The 14,853-nt window shown below is 40.6% G+C and overlaps 1 protein-coding gene across 5 annotated transcripts in view; it reads left to right on the forward strand.

Annotated features, from left to right (window-relative positions):
- Positions 1-14,853, forward strand: part of LOC119487472 (contactin-1a-like) — an 83,729-nt gene that overhangs the window by 67,621 nt on the left and 1,255 nt on the right. For all 5 annotated transcript variants that reach the window (XM_037768388.1, XM_037768386.1, XM_037768389.1 and 2 more), the window contains exons 15-23: positions 324-447; positions 5,370-5,531; positions 5,869-6,018; positions 6,590-6,660; positions 8,122-8,356; positions 10,177-10,280; positions 11,505-11,694; positions 11,841-11,953; positions 12,054-12,210. In XM_037768388.1, the coding sequence (XP_037624316.1) occupies positions 324-447; positions 5,370-5,531; positions 5,869-6,018; positions 6,590-6,660; positions 8,122-8,356; positions 10,177-10,280; positions 11,505-11,694; positions 11,841-11,953; positions 12,054-12,210 (1,306 nt within the window). The remainder of the gene's footprint in view (positions 1-323; positions 448-5,369; positions 5,532-5,868; positions 6,019-6,589; positions 6,661-8,121; positions 8,357-10,176; positions 10,281-11,504; positions 11,695-11,840; positions 11,954-12,053; positions 12,211-14,853) is intronic.

A 14,853-nucleotide genomic window follows, 5' to 3' on the forward strand; every position in this document is an offset into this window, starting at 1 on the left:
TGCAGTGAGAGTGCTAACTAGAGCAAACAATGTGTGGAGCTTGACATTTCTTCATAGGAAAAGAGGTGAAGCCCTTTAGCTGCAGCTCATGTCCAGTTCACCTACTAATTGGATGCTCAAGTTGGATATCTCAGTCCCTCTGGTCTTGCAGGATTACTTCGTTTGAAATAAAATCTAATTTTCCATATTTCAAGATGAGTTTCAGGCTCAGTGGAAAAATATCTAACAATATAATTTAGCTCTGACAAGAACACAGTGGGAAGGCTTTGCCTCGTGATGTATGATGCTTTGCTCACTCCTAAATGAACTGTTGTTTTGTGCAGAATGGAAGCTTAAACGGCGAGCTACTTATTAAGAACCTCCAGCTGAAGCACGCTGGACGCTACACCTGCACCGCACAGACGCCCATTGACAATGTCACCGCCTCTGCCCACCTGGTTGTCAGGGGTGAGTCATGAGTACTGCAATTACACATATGCATACAGTCACCGTGTATATAAAATGTCTCAGAGGCTCTGAAGACATATTTTGGTCGTGTCCAGAAGGTAACCCCCAAGTGAAAACTCTCGCTCCCTGACGACCTATCCTAACCTTAACCAAAATTGCGAGAGTTTCGCAACTTGGGGGTTACCTTCTAGACCCGACTACATATTTTCTAAATCAGCTTCTTACTAGGAGAGACGGGATCCAACATTAACACGCTATTCTCTGTCAAAGTTCTAACAGTTTTGGTTATTCTACACAAGAGATGTCTGTATTTTGTGTTTTGTCTGTGCTCTTTTCACTGTGGATTGTTTGGGTACTGTCAATCAAATCTTGATTAAGCTACGCCCACACACTCCTGATGAAGCAGTGTGTTAAACTCTTTAGAAATACTCCCTAGTATAAAGATGTTTTTCGAACTTGGATGGGTGCTTATTTATGATTATTTAATGTTGTACAGAAATACTTGAAGGGTAACTTTGGTATTCTTCAACCTGGACCCTTTATTCCCATGTTTTTGTGTCTAATTGACTAATAGGGACAACACTTTTTGATATTGGTCCAGTACTGAGGGAGAGCAGTGTAACTGGCAGCCAAGTGAGGGCAAGTGGGCAGCGTCAATGTAACATTACGTTTTCTAAAAATGCTTCTTTTTGCCACTGACAAGCTCAGAATGTTATTATATATTATATGTTATTATGTCTGGCAAAAAACGCTTTCTTATCTTTCTCTTGATCCGATCTGTTTGTTATTGTGTCCAAGTCCCGCTCAAGGAGAAGTCTTGTCGTGAAATCTGAATATCCATATACTCTGGCTCAAATAAATTCGGACGGCCATCAAATTCAAAGACCTCATCCACATTGTCAAAATAATTTAAATATTCAGCCATGACATTGAAAGTCTATTAGATAATACTAAGCTACGTTTTCTGTACTCCGACACAACAAACTCTGCACGACTGGCCCTAGCGTTTCCACCATGAATGTATTCCTCTATTCCACCGTTGTGTTCTGGCAACACGTCACCTCGTCAGATTTCAGAACGAGACTTCTCCTTGAGTGAGACTCTTTCCATAATGTCAGACACTTATTATAACAATCAGAGCTTGTCATGGCAAAAACAAGCACTTTTAGTGGACGTAAATGACAGTGCCAGCTTGCCCCAATAGCACATATTGCAGCCTGTGAGCAGCTGCCGTCTACAGCGCTCTCCCTCAATACTGGACCAATTTCAGAAATTGTTGTCCCCATTAGTCAGTTAGACACAAAAACATGGGAAAATAGGGTTTAGGTTGAAAAATACCAAAGTTACCCTTTAAGATTTTAAGCTAAGTTTTCAGGGGGTTTAATGACATAGAGCTTATTAAAGTGAACACAAGACAAAAAAATTCCACAGTTCACCACACACATATTTCTAAACTACTCATTAAAATTTTCCCCCAACTCCTTATTGTCAGACTCTGTGTGTGAAAAAAGAGAGAAGAGACAGAGAGAGATAACACAAGCACTGTATTCACCCAGCGCATGTTTGAAGAGAAAGAAATCCCTCCAGAGTAACCAGACCGTAGCCGTTTTTTGACAGATAATCTGTCGACCCCGAGACTCCATGCGAAGGAAAGCAAGCAAGAAAGTGCTGGAAAATGCTATATATCCAAAAACAAGTAACTTGGGAAATAAATGTAGTTAATTTAATGAAGTCTTGGTAAATACTGCTGCTGTGGTTGCATCATTAAAAAACAGTTGTAGATTTGATTAAACTGAATGGAGCAAGCAATGCTTCTGTGTCATTAAGAAGTGTTTTGAATAGTGTCAGCTCCCACTTGTCTTCATTATAACTGAATAAAGTGGCAATTTTTATAGAGCAGCGTGCGATGTTGGTATTACAGCAACTATTATGTTTGTGGTTGTGTAATGCCATGTGATGAGTATTTGATGACTAAAGTGTGTAGGACTTCATAGATTTCTATCTTTCACCACAATATTTTGATACGGAGAGACGCTGATTTCAGTGCTTGTTCTTCCAGCCACATGCAGATATCAACATGCACAGAATAAACACTGCCACTCTTCTGCAGTGCTCGCGTCTGTCATTTACTGTATTTCACCTCCTGGATGATTCATCAGGTTGTTTTCACCCTCCACTTCCTGATGAGTGAGAGCTTGCCTTACAGCCTCCCCTCGGGTCTTGAAACGGGCCCAGTGTTGGCGGACAAAGGGTCTCTTCAGATAGGAACCGAGCCGCGATCTGGTTGCCAGTGATCCCTGTTGTGCCCTGGGTGTGCTGCCACCGCTGCTGTTTTCTGAGCAGGTGTTGACAGATGGCCAGGTGAAAGCACAGCAGCTGACTGTAACGTTTCCCAGAGTGAAACCAAAACACAGGCCCTGGGCTGCTCCTAATGGAGTGCCAAATGCCAGCGGTCCGGGGCGCAGCAAGGGAGAGATGAAAGACGGCCATTTATCACGGCAGATGAGGAAGCAGATCTGCTTCAGGAGATTGTCCGAGCTAAAAAACACAGCTCTGCACCTGTAGCTTGTTATTAGTAGGGATTTGAGATAGGGAGAAGAGCTGTTTTCATATGACGGGTGTGTGTGTGTGTGTTATTGTAGTGTAATGTTACAGTGGAACAGTGTTGAAATGTGGCTGTGTTAATGTAATTGTCTGTGAATTAGTAAAACTATACTTACACTTTATTAAATTTGGTTCTTGGGATACAGTATATCAGTTACTGAAGCACTGAAGCTAGGGCTGGGCAATATGGCTAAAATCCTTTATCCCGATATAGGTCATTTCATATCTCGATAACAATATAAATCACGAGAGAGCATGTTTTCTGGTAGTTCATTAAATAAATAGTCTATATGAAATAACCACATGGTAAAGCCTTTTGTTGTATACTCCTGTGTGAATTAAATACTTGAGTATTTTCTCATTTTACTTAACTTTAGAGCAAAATGAACATAACAGTTTCAAGTGAAATTATAGAGGAAAAAATATATATATTTCCAGATATAAACTGACTGTTTATATGCATACTACACACAAATACAGAGTAATCAGATTAAGACAATAGTTTGAACAGATTCTCTGAGAAATTTGAGTTAGTATGTGCTTATTATCAGTTTAGACGACGTTATTGTGTATCACGATATCCCGATATATGATTTCATCAAAATATGATTCCATTGAAAGAAGATAAATTATCATATTGAATCAGGGCCGGCATTGAGGTAACAAATGAACAAATAGATAAAGAAATAAAGAAATAAATACACTTTTCACTCCTGTAACTCTCGTTGTAGTGGAACTAACTAAACACTTACAATATCAGGGACCAATTGTTTATTTATCTTATAATAAATACAGTAATTTATGAAAATAAAAAATCTTAATTTTTGTCTTAAAGGGACTATTTGTAACTTTCAGAAATGCTTGTTAACAGCGACACCTATGGCCGTGAAATCAACAAAAGTCAGCGTTGGGCTCGCGCTTGCTCGCTCTAAATATACCTGAACGAGTGTCGCTCAAAACAGTGAGGCGACACACGTCAGCTAAAACCAAAATATCACTCTATATTTCACCTGTTTGGCAGTAATGTTAGCTGACCAGACGAAGGTCTCTCCATGAACATGATTTAGATCTGATCCTAGTGTTGGCTTTTCCTGCCTAAGTGCAGGCTGATGCAGCGGAGCTCTGCAGCGTGTCTCCCTGCTCTCTCCGCCCGCAGCCGGAGAGAGCAGAGGAGACACCGGCACCCGGTCGGTAACGAGAAGACAACGTAACTCTCTGAAGAGCTCCGTCACTTCACAAGACACGGGAAACCTCTGTTGGTCTGGAGGAGCTGCAGCAGTTATTTCTGCACAAACGTCCCCTGTGCATTCACTAGATATTCTCAGAGCTAAACTAACTCTTCTGCAGTGTGTAGTGAGCGCGCGTTCACGTCTAGAGGTGGAGGACATATGCGAACGCGCATGTGTGGCGACCCGCTACATTTATACGCTTAAAAAGTTACAAACAGTCCCTTTAAAACCATTATGATGTCTGATGTGTGTTGCGGTTTTGTTGCCGGCCCTGTATTTAGTTATCGCCCAGCCCTAACTGAAGCTTGTCAGTTCAAACACATTGTACTAAGCATCCATATGACACAGTGTTGTACAGACATGGGGAATCTGTACAATATTCAATCCCTTACATTGAATTGTAAAAAAAAACTGTAGATTTTTCTCTACTTGTAGAGGAGAGGGGAAGCTTAAGGGCTGTCCAGCTTTGGCTGTCTAATCGCCTTACTTGTCTCGGCTCATATTCATGACTTGGAAAAAGTAAATCCTGGCTGATTTCTGAGGCTGTGGGTTGGGAGGCTAACCTTGACACAGTCTGGGTTTTCTATTAGGCCATTTTTATGTTCCAAAGGAAGAATCAAGAGGACCAAGAGAAACACTGGATTCAAAGGGCTTCTTTAGTTCATATATGTCAATAGGCTTTAAGCTCTAATGCCTTAATCCATGTCAGTCTTTGCTGATGTCTTTTAAAGAAGAGACTAAAAAGAAGAAATGTGAGGGCTTTGATGTGCTGTGTTTCATATACATCAAACAGTGGTCTTTTTGGAGGCTGGTATTGAAGCATAAAGTTGTTAAACAGCTCAGGACTTTTGCCAAGAATTTCCCCATGAGCTTGAATAAAGCCCTTTCAATAACACTATACACTCTTTCTGTCTGACTACAATTTGTGTGAGCAAGTAAGACGTTCACTATCTGCCTGAGGGACACGTCAAAGTGAGACTTTAACTTGTGAAGGCTAAGGGACAGTGTCACTAATCTCAACTGTGTGGCCACACTTGAACCCATCATCCATCAAACAACACTTGTCTCTTATTCTCTTCTTTACTCCAGGTCCCCCCGGTGCCCCAGGTGGGGTGCGAGTGGTGGACAAAACTGACAAGACTGTAACGTTGCAGTGGAGCCGTGGAGCAGACAACCACAACCCCATCTCCAAATACACCATCCAGTACAGGGACTCCTTCTCGAAGGATGTCTGGAAGAATGCCACCACATGTGAGATGTCCAGCACACTACTTGGTCAAATAAACACTGCTACCTTAATGCTGAGCTGGCTCTGGTGTTATGATAATTTGGGTCATGCCACATAGTGATGTTGTAGGCCCACATGGTGGTTAATGTCTCTTAAAGATGGCTGAAATATAATTTAGTCATGCCTCAGAGACTTAAAGTATAGGAATGTGTTCTGAAAATAGTCCTTCGTTATTGTTTTAAGGATATTTTTGTTAAATAGAGGGATAGCACAACCTATGTTGTATAATGTTTTAACATGTAGTGCTATAGTTTGGGCTTTTTTGGCGTTGTAAAATGAAATCTGTGCTTTCCTCTCTAGCTCCCACAGACGTAGAGGGGAATACAGAGATGGCCACAGTGGTGGATTTGTTCCCGTGGATAGAATATGAGTTCAGAGTGATTGCCACCAGCGCTTTGGGGACAGGAGAGCCAAGCAGCCCGTCACCTAAAGACAAAACTAACGGAGCAGGTAAGATATCATGTCCTGACTTTGGGCTAACATTCGCTTATGGTATGAAGACTCAAAGGTCATGGAAATGTGGTCCTACAGTCCAGCTTTCCATTCTGATATTTATTCTTCATCATTCTATTATAGCGCTGTTTACTTATGTTAAGTATCACTGTGAGTCAGCAGAAATCCCATCAATCTGAACTTCCTACAGCAGAAGCATGCTGCCAAACTCACCACACAAACCTCTACAAATGAGCACGTTGCTGAAACTATATACTGAAATTCAATTATAAAATGGAAATCGCAGGCCTACAGTGACCTCTCTTAAAAACACAACCATCAGGCGAGAGTGAGCTACAAGGCAAAACAAGAGAACTTTTGCCTCTCTGTCTCCTTCCGTGGCAAGGTTCCCACATTGACATTAAGGTGTTGCATTTGGCACAGGTCAAGACATTGATATTGTGTTTGCAGAGGAAGGATGTTTCTGTGCTGCTGCCAGGGATAGGTTACAGCCTGTGTGGGTTGGCGTTGTTTGTGTGGATTCTTAGCATGTGGGCTCACAGTTTCTGCTGTTGCTGTTTCATTGTAGTTCCTATGGTGGCGCCCTCGGACGTCAGCGGCGGTGGAGGGACTAGCAGAGAACTGACCATCACGTGGAAGGTAGGTCTGCACTCTCCACTGGACACAGAGGTCAAAAGGGTCATAAGCTCATGTTAAAGCTCACAGAGAGGAGACATGCTGCCATTATCTCACCTTAAATTCATTTTAAAGAAACAGTATGTAACATTTTGGGGGATCTATTAGCAGAAATGGAATATAATATTCATAACTATGTTTTCATTAGTGTAAAATCACCTGAAAGAATCGTTGTATTTTCGTTAGAAGAGAGTAGAATGAGCCCTTCATGTCTACGTAGTGAGCGGGTCCTCTTCATGGAGTCTGCCTGTTGCTGGCTCTAGCGAGAGTCTTTCACATTTTCACGTTACCTGAAGGCCACCGTAGTTCTCCGACACACTTGTGAAACTACGGTAACGTGAGCCGCAGAGTGCAAAACCGTGGTGCCGCCAGCCGCCGTCTGACATCCGTTGCTCCTAAAGTAGTGTTATTATGGTAAGGATGGCTTCTGAGCGAGGTCAACGGCGTTATCGTGGTTTTTCACTCAACGGCTCACGTTATCGCAGTCTTGGAAAGGGAGGAGTAGGTGGAGGGGTACTCAGTTTTTTGCAATCTGCAACCACACCCCTAGATGCCGCCAAATCCTACGCACTGTACCTTTAAGTGAGGGAGAAAGTTTTGAATTCATAATAATGATAATAATTTATATTTTACAACTGTTGCAAAAAGTTGCAAAAAGTTGCAAAATGATTCACAGAAGAATAATAATAAACGAGACAATAAAAAACACTGACAACTATTCCAGTGAGGTGCTGGCTTGCAGGCAGACATAAAAAAAAAAAGATAGTTGCATTTATTTCAACTTCGATCAACATTTTGGAAAAACAGGCTTTTTCAGGGCCATCATTTTGACAGTACAAATAAAAAGTGGTCCATGAATTTAAAGGAAGCCGATGATGAGTTCCCAGTCACTTTGGAAGACAACAACAGATCAAATATATGGCAGAGAACTGTCAAACCACAGAACATATAAAGGAACTGAAGCATTGAACAGTCTCATACTTTGTACCAAACAAAACAATCACTATCAACAAAAATCAATGAGTGAACTGAATCATTATCCTCCATTTCCCTCCTGTAGCCGTTGATAAATTAACTCTCATTGGTAAATTGCCTTTTGCTTGGCTGAGGCATGGCTTTTCAATTTCCGAGCAGCTTGAAGATGAGGTGATGTGTCTTGAGGTTAGCGGTGACGGTGTCTAATGCAGGCATGTCATACAGGCCGTATGATGTGTGAATAAAGCCAGAGTGCCAACAAAGGAAATGAGGCATGAGGACAGATCAAGAGGGACGAGCTAGACATTTTTACTGAACAGTATGGATGATATTCATACAGCGAACTCTGACAGGATTAAGTTTAATTCACACTAGGGACACGCAGGCTTGAGAGTTGTGCTGGATAAAACATTTGACACGTTAAGTAATCTTTGATGTTTCTGTCATCAGCCTGTACAGCCACAGTACTACTCTGGGCCTAACTTCGGCTACATCGTGGCCTTCAAACCACACGATGCATACGAGTGGAGGAAGGTGATGGTAGCTGACCCCCAGGCCAAGCACTACGTCCACAAAGACTCCGCCATCCCTCCGGCGACGGAGTTTCAAGTCAAAGTCAAATCGTTCAACGACATAGGAGAGGGACCCTACAGCCTAACAGCCGTCATTTACTCTGCACTGGACGGTAAGCGCCGAAGAGATCTACAGCTCTCAACGCTGAAGCATTAAAGGGGGAAAATGTGCCAAACTGATCTCAGAACGATGTCACAGATCAACCATGTACCTGTTTTCTCTGTATCACAGGGAATGAGGAATTCTTCAATATGCCAACACTCTGCTATTTCAATCTGTCAGTGTCAGCTACTTATCACCAGCAGGGCTTTTCAGTGGAGTAGGACTCATTTAATAGGAGTTCTCATGTATAGTTGTGAGGAATTTTAATACCCCTTGAAAGTGAACCCATCTTCCCCTCTCTCCGTCTTTCCTTGCGGGGGGATTATCATGATCTATGTAGCATGAACCAGAAAGCTGATAATTCGCCCAAGGATGCAAAGCATTTAGCCTAGTTATTAACTTCCACTGACAGACAGTTGAGATAACCACCGGCAACCCAGACATGATGGGTTACAGAGATGCCCCGTTGCCACGGTAACCCACTTTTGGGAACGCTTGCCGCTTGAGTGTCTGTGATTTTCTAACCAAGCCTGCTCTGCCGCCAGGGGTGTGACCGTTTGTGTTTGTGTGCATGCTGGTTGCGCAGTATTATTTTTTGCTTCTGCGTGCAACACAATGACACTATGCAATGTATTTTGGTTCAAGGCCCAGCATGACAATTTAACAGTCAAGGACAGTTTCCTGGCAGGGGCAGCCTACACACAGTGTATCACCAGCCCATAAGTCACGGAAAAGTGTCTGAGTGCCCAGTGAAGGAATGTGGGCCAAGAGAGATTTCTGTCACTTCGCTTGTTCCTTACAGTGATTAATACGCATTACTAAAATGACGCTTTAGAAAAATGGCTTCAGTGAGGCCAAAAGACACAGACGAGGAACGTTAGATAGTTTATGGTCAGGGTAATGGCTCCATTAGCGCGTAAATATGGTCATAAATATTAAATATGCTACGTTTGATTCTTGTGCAATATGAAGATTACCTCTGAAGGACTTGTTCTCTTACTGTAACTAGGGCTGTCAATTGATCAAAATATTTAATCAGGATTAATCACATGATTGTCCATAGTTAATCGCAATTAATCACACATTTTTTATCTGTTCAAAATGTACCTTAAAGGGAGATTTGGCAAGTATTTCATTCTCTTATCAACATGAAGGTGGGCAAATATGCTTGATTTATGCAAATGTATGCATATATTTATGATTGGAAAACAATTAAATACACAAAACAATGACAAACATTGACCACAAATGCTCACAGGTACTGCATTTAGCATAAAAACTGAAACTGAAGCCCAACAGGCAACAACAGCAGTCAGTGTGTCAGTGTGCTGACTTGACTATGACTTGCCCCAAACTGCATGTGATTATCATAAAGTGGGCATGTCTGTAAAGGGGAGACTCGTGGGTTTCCATAGAACCCATTTTCATTTACATATCTTGAGGTCAGAGGTCAAAGGACCTCTTTGAAAATGGCCATGCCAATTTTTTCTCGCCAAATTCGGTGTAAGTTTGGAGCGTTATTTAGCCTCCTTAGCAACAAGCTAGACATGCTATGACACGGTTGGTAATCGGTACCAATGGATTCCTTGATTTTCTAATTTCATATGATGCCAGTATCTTCACTCTGCGTTAATGCGTTAAAGAAATTAGCGGCTTTAAAACGAATTCGAGTTAACACGTTATTATCGCATTAACAGTAACAATATGCTACGTTAGAGTTTTGTGTGTGCAATAATACAAAGGTTACCTCAGAAAGACGCGTCCTTGAAAATGGTTCTCTTACTGAGCTATTAACCTATTTACCAAACTGTTCTGTGTGTCTCTCCTCAGCTCCATCTGAAGCTCCTGTACCTGTTGACAGCAGAGCGCTCTCTGCCACAGAAGCCATCGTGGTGTGGCTGCCTCTGCCACAGAGCATTGTAGATGGATACCAGGTCAGTAGAACATTTTACAGAGGCGTCTTGGAAAAAAAAGAAAATTGGTGAGACGAGCTACGGCTTGTCTCATGTATAGCAGCTAAAAACATGTCTTTGTGATTTGATTTAAAAAGGACTTGTCATTTTCAGGTTAGGCTTGTGCCAATTGACGATCGGATCGTATATTAAGGATTGAAGGAATGATCGCTAATGATCGCTATAGGAATGATTCCTACATCGATATTAAGGCGATTTTAACTAACTTACCATCCAAACTAAGATGTTATAAAACTAAATCTAGAATCCACGCCCTACTGTGCATTTAGAGATGTTTCTGGTGGAGCGGCAAGTTCGTCCGCTGAGGCCTGTTAATCAGCACAAGTGATGAGTGAGTTTTAAATGCTTAATTACAAACCAGTTTGCAGTCTCTTTTCCATGGATCTGACTACGCGCGTCTCTGTTCTCCATATGCCTGCTCACCGAAACTTTGCTCTGCACCCCAAAAGAGTAGTTATGGATATGATTTGGATTGTGATATATATATAAAGATAAGATAATAATGTTAAACGTAACATAATGCTGTGATATTGTGGTGATCAGCATATCGGTGATCTCAAGTAACCATGATTGGACGATATGAAAATAGAAACATATAGGTACATACTTGTATTTTGGGTTTCTACTAGAATATGTTTACATGCTTTAATGTTCAATAAAATGCTTTACTTTCCTAATATCAGTTGGACAACAGCACCTCTTTTTACCCTCTGTCTGCAAGACAGGTTTTATGCAAATGTGTTACTTGGTGACATCACCACGTTACGGAAGGCATCTCAAGCAGTTCAGGAGCAGTTTGTCTGTGGGGGAGAGTAACTCCCTTTGGCGTAGACTTTGTAACTTTGCAGACCTTTTACATGCACAAAAAACTATATAACACACTCAAGGAAAAGGAAAAGCACAAAAGCATAAGTAGGTCCTCTTTAAACTACTGTATATGCTTGCTTTATACATGAAGTATAGTTTACCCAATTTTTCTAAAAATCTTTTTCATTATTTTTTTTCAAATTTGAACACCCATTAGTAGAACTTTTTTACCCACTAGTTTCTATAAATTAGCTTGTATTAGCATTTCCTCTTTCCTCATGCTATAAATCAGTTCTTATAAGAGCTGTAAAAGCAAGGTTTGTACACCAAGCTGGTGTTGGATCCCAGCCATCTCACCTGTGCCCCATTGTGTCTCAGGTGAAGTACTGGAGGTATCAGGAAGACAGTGAGGGGGTTGCCAAGACGGTGATTGTAACCAGCAGTGAGAACCACACCAAGCTGGAGGGTATGAAGCCCGACTCCCACTACCTTGTTGAGGTTCGGGGCTACAACTCTGCCGGATATGGGCCGGCCAGCACGCGCCTCCAGATCTACACCAAGAAAGCCCGTATGTTGTGCTTTGAAGCAGTCTAGTATTGACCAGCAAGGAAAACAAAAACATGTATTTCAGAGCCATGTATAGTCCTTATTTACAAGAATATGTCATTTTATTTTATACTTGTTATTCATTACCATTTTTGTGTCATTTAACAGCTCCAAGTCAAGCTCCCAGAATAATTGGTCAAAGGTTTAAGGGCCCGTTAGTGAATATTGCCTGGGAACATGTGGAACCACTTCCTAACGAGTCATCGATAGATGGTTACAAAGTGAGTACATTTACATTAATGCAGATTATATTCTCTGAGTGAAACAGTAGTTGCTGAGCACCTTACATTTCTTCTGAATGATATATGTGTGTATACCTAGGTGCTGTTCAGGCAGGAGGGCCACTCCTCGAGCACTCTGTACACAACCAGTAAGCGGTCCATAGACATTCTCCTGCCCGTATATGGGAACTATGTGGTGGAGGTTCGGGCGCATTCAGAAGGGGGAGACGGGGCTGTGGCAAAAATCAGCATCACAGGTAACAGACAGACTCCACCATTTACTTTACTTTACATTTACTCCCCTGCATTCACAATTCTGAATAATGGAGTAGAATGTAGAAGGGCTGGTCGAAATGGCCATACTTTTCCCTTCCGATATAGGTAATTTAATATCTCGATAACGATATATATCACGATATAGCATATTTTCTGGTAATTTAATAAATAAGTAGTCAGTATGAAATAACCACATGTTAAAGCTTAGTTATGTGTACTCCTATGTGAATTAAATACTTGACAAATGAAAAGTAATTTTCAAAGTGACTTTTTTCTCATTTTAAGTATTTGAGTGCAAAATGAACATAACAATTTTAAGTGAAATTATAGAGAAAAAAATAAATAACCGTAGGCCTAGCCTATATCGCGATAGAAAGGATATAAAAATATATATACAATAGACATTTTTGTATCGTTTTGCAGTATATATATTCATATTGCCCAGCCCTAGAATATAGTATTATGATAATACTCATGATCCTTGTTTCTTGCCATATTTATAACACTTTGGATTGCTATTAATATTACTATTTTGCATTCTAAAGTAAAAAGACATTTTATTAAATAGATATTACATATTTAAAGACTATTGTAGTAAACTAAGGGGCAATATATAGGTAATAATATACATTTGACAAGTAAAACTATTAAATAAAGTGATCACTAAATGGAAACTTTGAAAGCAGGAGACTAAATGGAAATGTTTAAGCAGGAAACAATGAATTGTTATGTTACTGTGAGTTGTCACGTCACAGGTAGTGCTGGTAAAATGAGTTGTTGTTAGGTCAAGGAGATTTAATAATCACTTACCTAAAACCCTGGCGAGCTAACAAATAGACGCAGAAAGATAAGAAGATAAGCTTTGCATAAATTAATGGAATTTTAAAAAGTAATAATAACAATTTAACCACTTACAGACAGAATAAGAAAATGTAATGATCTTTTAATTTCTGTCTTTACTGAGTTTTATAATGCAAATCATTTAAATGCAGATTTCAATTAAACTGCAGCCTACTGGTAGGCTTATTTCTAACATAATCAAACCATCTTAAAGTGGAAAATAGAACCATTGCTTATATTTCAATTAGACTCTGCCTGTCTCATTGATTCTTGGTTTACTTGGCCTACTTTTAACCCTCTGAAATCGGTGGTTTATCATCTGACTGGCATTAACATTACTGTACTTTGAAGGCCGTTTCGGGTTTCAGTTTCTAAGTAAGCAGACATACATGGTGGCATATGAATCTTGAGATTGCGATGAATCCGTTGGTACCAAACATGTCGTGCTAGCTTACTGGAAAATGGGCTAAATATCGCTCCAAGTTTGAGCTGTCTTTACCTCAGTGACAAACCGCAGTGTTATGGCCAGGCTGTTTGTGCCTAGCGGCGGCGCAGCTCTGGAGTCTGTCTATTGATCAGTCAATACACTGAGCATGTTTTATTAACAGTACCATGACTTGATTTATATATTATGTAGAGACAAGCTGAGAAAACCAGTTGAACATGCGGCTGTGTGGGAATTATTTAAGAATTTTCAGACTTTCAAAGGCACAAAAACAAGTTTGAATATAATCACTGTACATGTAAATAGATTGTTGCATGTTGTATTTGTTGTATTTGTGCTTATAGATAGTGAAACAATATTTTCTACAACCTAGAACTGTTCTATAATAATATTTTGAGTGATTTCTACTAAATATTTGTATATTCTTATGGGTGCTTTTGTTATGTTTTTTTGTCTTTGGGGTTGCTGGCAGCTTTACACTTTTACACAAATTTACAAAATGAAAAGTCAGATTTATAGCTGAGTTTGTGCTGGAAAAAAAAGATACCATGCATGTGGGGTAATGACAGTTTAAAAGCTGCTGAACAAAGACTAAAATGAATAGAAAGTCTGCAAAATGACCCAAAATCCACCTGGACTCCAAAGGGTTAAGAGTTAGATTCAGTGTTTAAGTTATTTTCTTTTCAGTAAATATGTGTCATCGCTCTAATAAAGTGTTAAAAAATGGAAAGTGGGTGTCAGAAAAGCAGATGGCACTTTATGACTTACTAATTTAGAAGAATGAGACGTCCTTTCAATTGTGTTTTCTGTAATCTATAATCTCTATGATTCTGTCATCACCCAGGTTTAGTTTCACGTTGGTGGAACAAAAATAAAGAAACCTTTCAGTCATCTAATCACATTTTAAATCCATAGTGCTGAGGTGACACACTGTGACTGTTCATTCCTGGCCTGCCATTTGCTAGTGAGATTATACAAGGTTCAGAGTTGGCGGTAGGTTATCATTTGTCACAGCTAGAGGGTTCCCATGGGCCGGAGCAGAGCTGTCACTTCAGGTTTCATACCGTAGATTGGAGGGCTAAGATGGGAAACTTTACGGTCCGTGACTAAAGCCCCGATAGCCCCCTGACTGGATCCCCTCGCTGGCTGATGGACTGACAGGTAGGCTGACTGGATAGAGGAGGCTTTAAGCCTCTGTAATTGATCTTGATGAGTAGAGGAAACCCTTCCTGCGGTTTTCCTTATCCCTTATCGCTCAGTCCAGACCCATCTGACAGCTTGATTTCACAGACCCGGGAATTTAAGCCGTGGGGGATTTCAAATGCAGGGCATTGACAAA

This window comes from Sebastes umbrosus, chromosome 4, assembly GCF_015220745.1.
Source record: "Sebastes umbrosus isolate fSebUmb1 chromosome 4, fSebUmb1.pri, whole genome shotgun sequence".
NCBI classification, from domain to species: domain Eukaryota; kingdom Metazoa; phylum Chordata; class Actinopteri; order Perciformes; family Sebastidae; genus Sebastes; species Sebastes umbrosus.